This window comes from Mauremys mutica, chromosome 1 (assembly GCF_020497125.1).
Source record: "Mauremys mutica isolate MM-2020 ecotype Southern chromosome 1, ASM2049712v1, whole genome shotgun sequence".
Taxonomy (NCBI): Eukaryota; Metazoa; Chordata; order Testudines; family Geoemydidae; genus Mauremys; species Mauremys mutica.
In genome coordinates this window covers 158,814,187-158,822,960 of record NC_059072.1, presented here as the reverse complement: position 1 = coordinate 158,822,960, position 8,774 = coordinate 158,814,187, and the positions used below count along the sequence as shown (strand labels likewise).

At 49.1% G+C, this 8,774-nt stretch overlaps 1 protein-coding gene across 3 annotated transcripts; it reads left to right on the top strand.

Moving 5' to 3' along the window:
• Positions 1-535: 535 nt before the first annotated feature.
• Positions 536-8,042, top strand: TEX55 (testis expressed 55). Of its 3 annotated transcripts, none has more exons than XR_006572877.1 (5): positions 536-641; positions 1,891-2,349; positions 3,909-3,971; positions 4,637-4,828; positions 7,667-8,042. XR_006572877.1 is itself a non-coding variant. In XM_044982988.1 (4 exons), exons 1-4 carry the CDS (start codon positions 624-626, stop codon positions 4,748-4,750), a joined length of 654 nt encoding a protein of 217 aa, XP_044838923.1. In that variant the 5' UTR covers positions 536-623; the 3' UTR covers positions 4,751-5,782. The 3 variants fall into 3 exon arrangements, 1 of the variants encoding a protein (XP_044838923.1); XR_006572878.1 differs by having other exon boundaries at positions 4,637-4,836; XM_044982988.1 differs by lacking the exon at positions 7,667-8,042 and having other exon boundaries at positions 4,637-5,782.
• Positions 8,043-8,774: the final 732 nt, after the last annotated feature.

The window sequence follows — 8,774 nt, the reverse complement described above, 5'->3', positions numbered from 1 at the left end:
TCGCTACCCACCTCCTGGCCCCACACAGCGCTCCGTCTATTTCGCACTGGGCAGGTGGCCCGTGCAGACTAGAACCACCCCAGGCTCCAGCCTGAGGCCGGAGGCGCTGGGACCCCGGCGGGCGTGCACGGCCCATGGCCGCTGCCTGGCCTCGAGGCGCTCATGCCAAGCCCGGGGGCGACCCCGCCATCCCGCCACGCACCAACTCCTCTCGTGCAGCCAGCACGCGCCACGCCCATGGCAGGGGCCCGCCCCCTGCCCTCGCGCCCCGCCCCTGCGGGGGATGCTGCAGCCGCCGGCCGCGCGGAACTGCCCACTCCCGGCGGCGGCACGAGCCCAGCCCCTCAGCACGTGTCCGACCAGCCCTAGAACTCAGGCCCCTTCCGCCCGATTCCGAGATGGCCGGCAGGAGCCGTAAGGCCGGGCAGCCACGTGACCTTCACGGGTTTCGGCCCCGCCCCTGCCCCCTGCGGACAAAGGGGGCGGAGCTAGAGGTCTGCTGTTCCCATGCCGACCGCCGCTAGCGTCTGTCCCCTCCTCTTCCCCCCCCCCCCCATACGGGGAGCGCCGAGAGACAGAAAAGGCCGGGGCGGCTGGGCGATGAAACGCGCTTCTGCTCCGGGATGGAGGGGCCGGGGCAGGTGAGACCCCGGCGGGCTACGCCTCCCCAGACAGCCCCCCCCCGGTGTAACACCCTCCCGCAGCCCCTGCGCCGCCCGCATCATATGCGCCCCCCGCCCACTGCACATCCTGCCCCCAGGCACTGTGCCCAGCTCACCCCGTGTCCCCTGGCATTGCCCCCCAGCCTGGCGCCCCTCCACATACTGCTGCCCCCTTTACATCTCACACACACACACACACACTCTGCAACCCGCATTGCCCGACCTGTCACCTCCTTGCTCACACACACACCCCTGCTGCACCCTCTGCATCTTCCCCACACACACACTCCCCCCCACACATTCCCCAACCTATCACCCCCTTGCTCACACACACACACCTGCTGCACCCTCTGCACTCTCACCCTGCACAATGTGTGTCTGATAAAATGTAAATCCCAAAACCGCACCATGGAGCCATGCTACCAGCTATCAGTTTGTCACACTGAAGCTGTGTGTTAATTTGGGCAAATCGTTGCTCTCTGTACATTCATTTCCCTCCCCTCCATAAAACTGGCAGAGTGATATTCACTCATTGTCATAATACCTAGCCCTTAACATCCATAGAGCTCAACATGCTGCACAAGGCAGGTGCAGGTCAATATCATTATCCCCATTTTACAAGTAGGATAACTGAGACAGGGAAAGGTCAAGTGACTTGCCTCCAGTCACCCAGAGTTGTGGGCAGAACTTGGATCTCCTGAGTCCCGCACCAAGACTCTACCCCCTGTAGAAGCACACTGCCATCTAAGGATGAAAAGCACTGTTTTGTATAAGCTCTCAGCTCTGTGGATATTCTTGTTTGCTGTAGAGTTTTTAAAACAGAAGTCTCTTAGAGAAGGTAGAATTACAGGGCCACGTGTTGCTTAAACTTCTTTCTGAGCTGGAAAAGAAAGATTGAAATCCTGGTCATGTGGAAGTCAATGAGAGTTTTGTCATTCATTGACTTCTATGGAGCCAGGATCTCACCCAGAAAGTAGCATCTCTTATATGAGGAATAGAAAATTAATATTCCCCTTTTCAGTCATACTAGAAAGAGATGAGGCTTCCAGCCTCTCCCAGAAATATGTGCTATAGCAAATGGTGGAGGAGCCCTTGCTGTAGGAGCTGTAGCTACAAAGGAATATTGGACCTCATCCCACTCTTGTATAAAAGGGTGCCGTAATGTAATGGGTCTCGTGCACAACTCTACACATTTAAAATAGTTTTTAAAATGTGTTAAACGTTTTAGCCAGAGCCTGAAGAAGTAGGAATGACTGAAGTGCAGGAGCCTGTCGAATCACTAGCAGCAGTGATTGAGTCACCCGGGGACCAATCACCTATAGTTGAATTGCCGACATCAGTGGACCAGTCACCTATAGTCGAATTGCCAACATCAGTGGACCAGTTACCTACAGATGAATTGCCAGAGTCTGTGGCCAGATTACTCATGGTTGAATTGCCAGAGGCCGAGGCTGAATCATCCGTGGCTGAATTGCCAACTGTGGCCCAAGTACCTGTGTATGAATTGTCACCATTTGTGGGCAAGCCACCTGTGGCTGAACCTGCAGAGACTGTAGTCGAAACACCTGTGGCTGAATCAGCAGCAGTGGTCGAATCACCAGAAGCTGAAGAGCCTATGGTGTATGAAGACCCCTTTGAAGTTTCCGTTATGTACATGGAGAAACATAACATTCTGCAGATATTTCAGGTGAACTTTTCCTTTCCATCTCCTCCTCTTCTCCCAGTGACTCACTTGACCTAAAGTTATCTTGTCAGCATTGTACTGAGTCAAATGTCTGTGCACAGACTCCCTCCGGTCCTTGCCTCATATTGGCTCAGGGCCAAACCATGGAAATTGGAAGGCTGATCATTTCCAGTGGTTAAAGCAGATCTAAGTAAGGAAGGGAACTTGACCAGCCAGGGGGCTGTCACCCCAGGTCATGATCCCATTTGGTGATGCAGCATTATATCATCTTCTGATGACAGCATGCAGGAAGGGGAAGAGAATTGGGACAAAAAGAAATGTATCTGACAGGCATTCCCATCTCCAAGCAGCAGGGCCATATCCAAGCAAAGTGTGGCAGGAGGGCAGGGCGTATATATGCTGTATGCAGTTAGTGGAGCTGGGGGCAGCATATCCTTGGTGCTCTCCATTTCCACCCCTGCAAATGGCTTATGTACGATTGACCAGGATGGAGACTCCATATTGATGTGACAACACAAATGAGAGGCAAGGAGGATTCTGTATCTCCATCCTCCTTTCTCACTCCCCCCCAAAAATCCCTGCACTGAAGCCATTTGAAAGTACTTTTATGCATAATCTATTATTTATTACTCCAGTAGTACCTGGAGGGCCAAGACAAGATCAGGGCCTTGTCCTGTGATTGTCTATCTAGATTTAGGGCAGGGACTGTCAAGGGTAGGAGAAATGAACTATTATTAAATCTATGTTACAGATGGGGAACCGAGGTACAACAAGTCCATATGACATGCCCAGGGTCACAGGGGAAGAAGCACAAATTGAATCCAAGTCTCCTAAGTCACAGTCCAGAGCCTTAGCCAAGAGTCTAGCCTTCCTTTCTCTGGAGCCCCCGGCCTCCACTGAGCCAGGAGGGAGGGTATCCTTCATCCCCTGGCTCCTGGGAAGGAAGGCAGTGAGTGTTTTTGAAAGGGGAGTGGGGCGGGTTCTTCATCTCCTTCTGCTACCTGCAGAGGAAACGAAGCTGGCTTTTTTTGTCTTTATGAGCCCAGGTCCTGCATTATTGCTCATGGTCCTGTTATGCTCCAAAATGTTTACAGCTAAAAATACTAGAACACATATTAAAATCCAGGAACAGAAGTTAGACTTACGGAGGTAATTGCCTGGATCACTCTTCTTTCTTTTTCAGCAGACCAGTAACATATTAGCTTTGTTCCAATCCTTAGTGCCTCCAGCATTTCCCATGGGTTCTGAACAATAATTGCCAGTGGTTGAGTAAACTTAGTATCCGATTCCCATGACATATTGTCCAGTCCAGCTCATTGTATTTGTTCACATTTTCCAAATGTTCCTGTGCCTGTTTCTATCAATACCAGTATTTACAAGCTCCCTATTACTTGTTCACACCTCTTTATTTTTCCATACATCCTGTACCACATCCCAGATACTCAGTAATCTCATCCCAAAAGACAGGGCACCCCTGCCCTCGGCAGAACTTTCTGCATTCTTGAACCTATTACCCATCTTCAGCAGGAAAATCTAATAACACCTCTTACTTTCTTTCTCAGGAGATCACTGAAAACTTGGTGTATGAGAAGCCCGATGACCCCTTGCAGTTCATGTTGCTGCAGGTATGGAGTGTTTGGGGGGACACACCAAGTCTGTCTTTTAGGTCTGCCTCCGAATCTGCAGCAGAATTGTGGCTGAGCAGGCCGGAGCCACAGTGAAGCCATGAATATTCCTCTCGCCATGAGCCTTGGCACTTGGAAGGAGGAGGATAGGACATGGGGAAGAATGCCCTAGTTGACAGGGTCTGAGTGTGTTTTAAAGGGGCAGGACATGGCAAGTTGGGGAAACAAGGCTGGAAGGTAGGGTCAGTGTGTGGAAGGGAAGGATACAGCAGGAGATGGTGGGGTACACAGGTCCTACAAGACAGTGTCTGGAATTGTGAGGGGAAGATCATGGACAGAGAATGATCTATCAGAAATGAGAGGGTTTTAAAATACAGAGAACTAAAAGCTTGTGGAGTGAGAGACAGTGGGGATGGGGAGGGTTGGGGGGACACAACAGGAGATAGGAGGGGATTACAGTAAAGACAAAAGAGAAGGAAGGGCAGAAAGAGGATACCTTTCATCTCCCCTCTCCCAGGGAGACAGTCCCCACTGTTTTTAAAGGAGACCCAAGACTTGTTCTGTACTTCAGTTTTCAGGGCTGGCAGAAGCAGTTGTGGTGCTATCTCTGGGTTCCAGTGTTATGGCATTGGAGGGTGACTTGACCACTTTCTTCTCCTCCCCAGGTGCAGTCCATGATGAACAAGCAGCTGGAAATGGAGGGGGAAGAGGAGGAAGAGGAGGAGCTGGGTGGTGACAGCTTCTACACAGCAGAGGACTTTCTTGGTGGCCACCAGTGACCTTGGCAACATGGTTGTTAGCACAGGGCCTCTGGCTAGCACTGCACTCTCACCCTTGATGGAAATGGTTTTGAACAGGTCTGATGGTAACTGAGCTTCCTGGCTTCTCTTGTTCTGGGTACTGCGCTTCCAACTGCTTGTAAATTATTCAACTGCATGTTATCATTGATACACAAACCTCCTAAGAAACACACACACAACCCCCTGAACATTCCTGCCAAACCCACCACACAGCTTGTACACACAGAGGCTACATTTCTGTGCACACAGACCCTTACAGCTCTGATCACACATATGCCCAGACAACAGCACAAACCCACAGCAATCAGACTTAATGGCTGTCGACCCAACCAGGCCTTGAACACTTACACACGTCTCTACCTTCTCTGTTCTGTTTTGCGGGGGTGGGGGGTCTATCCCAAGCTGTCATATAACAATCCACTATATAACAGTTTGGAACTCCAGTGTCCACACTGGGAGGGGACTTTCTCTGTCCCTTTCCCTCCCAGAATCCCCTTGCCCCGCACTGGAAGGGACGGTTTCTCCCTCAGCTATCCCTGCTGAGTTCAGATCACTCTGTCCTTTTGTATTCTTCTCTCTCTCCTGGCATGTACAATCCCTATACACACACAACTAGAAGGTGAAGTTAAGGTTGCAGGGACATGTGTGGCTTCAGAGCATATCACCTCTTAAAAATACTAGTTGAATAAAAAACAGGAACAAGTGTTAGAAACCCAGGAAATTTAGAGTTAAAGGGAACTTCTCAAACAAGTAACTCAAACAACCGTTATCTGTCATTCAAGTTACTTATACGTGGGATGACCATATTTCCCAAAGGAAAACGGGACACCGTGCAGGGCTGGCCCAAGCACCCCCCACCCCAGGGCTGGCTGGAGCCACTCACCCAAGCCTCCCTCTCCTCCCCACAGGGCCTGAGCCGCTCACCCAAGCCCTGCTCTCCCGTACGCCAGAGCCCTGCCTCCCGCCCCAGGTTGGCATTGCCACTCGCGCCCCTCCCCCCATGTTCCTCTGCACCCCACTTTTTTGGAAAAAGTGGGTCTTTGTCCCGTTTGCTCTTGCCAACTGATCAAGTTGGCAAGACCAAACGGGACAAAGGCCCACTTTTTCCAAAAAAGTCGGGACGGCTGGGACAGGGCTTAAAAAAGGGACTGTCCTGGCCAAAATGGAATGTATGGTCACCCTACTTATATGGTCCTCATCACAATAGTATCTGAGTGCCTATCTCCATCTCCTTAGAAATGTCTGCCTACACTGCAGGTATAGAAAATGTGCACCGTAGAACACTGGCTTTATAATTTATTTCATGCATACCTATCTCCAGTACTTAGTGTGCTGTTTTGGCACCACACTGACCTTTGCTCATTTTAGGTCAGTGCTTTAATATCATGATCTAGGTCTTTGAGGTTTGTATAGAGTCACATGCTAGCTCTGTATCTAATGGCATTTGAATAGCTACCTAATGCCGGTCCTTTCCACTCAAGGATCTCCAAGCACTCAGAACTATTCGTTAATCTACTGTATTCCATTTTAGAGGCACATGAGTACCATCTTTCTTTTCCAAATAGAGCATGATCCTGTAAGGCATGGAGGGCCAGATTTTTACAGGTCTTTAGGTGTCTAAAGTTGCTAATAAGCACCTAGTGGGTTTTTAAAGTGTCCTTAGCAGGTTAGGTACTTAACTCCTATTGAATCACTTAGGTGCTTTTAAAATTCTCATTAGGTGCCTATCTGGCCCTGAGTGCCCTCAGCACCTGAGAGAATTGGACCCTTAATGAAATGTGGGGAATGATTGTCTTCAGGCTGGTGGTATTTGTCTAACCAAGACTTTTTGTAAAACCCTTTGATGTGCACTGGGTATGACTGTTAGGAAGGCTGGAAAGCAGCAGCATTACTGTATGATTAAGACTGAAGCTTTCTAGCTTTTTGTGGCCACCTATCAAGGGAAACTTCATTTGAGATGGATAAGTTAGTGTGTCTTTCTGATTCTTTTGTCAGGATATTGCTGTGAAACAGAGTTAAGATGCCTGGGGTGCCTGGTTTTAAAAAATGCAACTTTAACTCTGAATTGACTGGGTTTCTAACATTTAAGCATTGTGTTTTGTTGTTTGTTTTTTAATTTCTAACATTCCTGAAAGGCCATATGCACTCAAACCATTGATGAGCCTGCAGCTGTAACGTCACATTACTGACTGTGGTGGACCTGCTGTGCACCCCAACTCTCTCCCCCCCTTGCCCGCCCCCTCTTGCCCCTGCTTGCCGGGAGCCAATCAAAAAAAAGAAGCAACAAGGTACAACAAGCTACAAGCCAAAAACTAGCCAACAAGCAACTCGCAAGCCAATTAAGCTAAAAACAAACCCAATTTCTGTGGGTTTTTTTGTGGGTTTGGCATGTCTGATTGTTAGTTCTCTCCCTGCAGAGAGAATGAGAGAAGTGTGTGCAATATAGTGTCTTGTTTGGGTGTGGGGGGGGGGTTGTTTTGTTTATTAATGTACACACTCCTCTGCACTTGGAGCGGAAGGTGGTGAGGTTTGCAATTGTTCTTATCTCCTGGGGTAGTTCATACCACTGTCTAGGACCCGGTTTCAGAGGGGTAGCTGTGTTAGTCTGTATCAGTAAAAACAATGAGGAGACTAACAAATATATTTAGGCGTAAGCTTTCACCCTTCTTGTCAACGGTTGGGAATGAGCTACATCCCCCCCTAATTGAATTGGCCTCGTTAGCACTGACCCCCTACTTGGTAAGGCAACTCTCATCTTTTCATGAGCTGTATATTTATACCTGCCTACTGGATTTTCCACTCCGTGCATCTGATGAAGTGGGTTATATCCCACAAAAGCTTATGCCCAAATAAATTTGTTAGGTCTCACAAGGACTTCTCATTGTTTTTGTCTAGGACCAGCATCCGAGAAAGCTCTGTCACCTGCACAGATGAGCTTTATCTTTGTTGCAGAGAGGTCCATTGACTGACATACACAGGCATGACACTCAGCACTGGCATGATACAGAGCTGGTGGGACTCATGGTCATAGGAGTGGCTTCTCCATGTACCCTTGCTAATGATAGAAGGACGAGCAGAACTTGTAGGGACTGCCCACAAAGAAATCATATCAACCTCCAAATTGATTGGTTAGATCTGAGGCCAAGAACAGAATTTTTTGCAACATCTCTGCGTGGGACATAAAAGGAGCCAGGCTCCCCAACAAGATGAAAGTGTTGTTGAGTACAGCCTCTGATCGTGTGCATAGAAATGTTATCGCTCTGTTAATTAAAGTGCTTTTGCAAAGATCAGCCACACCCTCTGCTGTGCTTTTTACATCAGGCAGAATGTCTAGATGGGCTCTCTCTTCAATGGTCAGCTGCTTATGGCATGGTGCATTACTGCATGATAAAGACTCATTGGGATGGAATAATCACTGTATGACACTTCTTAAAGCTGGCCTAACTCTGCTGATTTCAAAGGTGTTACAATTAGCCCCCTCCATATAGCCTAGGCATCTTAATTGGCTAATTTGGCCTAATTCAGCTCTTGCAGGGCGGGTGGGGGGTACACCCCATCACAGGTCTGAACATAGATATAGGCGGCAGGTTCAAGCCATTAAGTGGGAAAGTGTGTGTGTGTGCGCACGACCACACACACCAGTGACATAATGGAAAGGTAATACAGGTGTTTGGTAGGTTGGCATATTATAAGATTGTGCAGAGCTCTTCTACTGAGTCACCCTGATGTCAGATGCTAGAACCTTGGAGACAGATTATTTTTGCTGACTTTCAGGCCATGTCTACACTAGAAAGCTCACAGTGGCAAAGATGTACCAATGCAGCGGTGCTGCTATAAGATCGTCCATGTAGCCACTCTGTGCCAACGGGAGAGAGCTCTCCTGTCAACAATAAAACCACCTCCACAGCGGTAGCCATGTCAGGAGGAGAAGCTCTCTTGCTGACATGGCACTGTCCACACCGGCGCTTCTGTCGGTGTAATTTATGTCGCTCAGGGGTGTATT

Excerpts from the sequence above, each read along its gene's own strand:
- TEX55 (XM_044982988.1), top strand. Across the intron at positions 2,350-3,908 it reads ACATTCTGCAGATATTTCAG|GAGATCACTGAAAACTTGGT; the intron begins GTGAACTTTTCC and ends TTTCTTTCTCAG. Across the intron at positions 3,972-4,636 it reads TGCAGTTCATGTTGCTGCAG|GTGCAGTCCATGATGAACAA; the intron begins GTATGGAGTGTT and ends TCTCCTCCCCAG.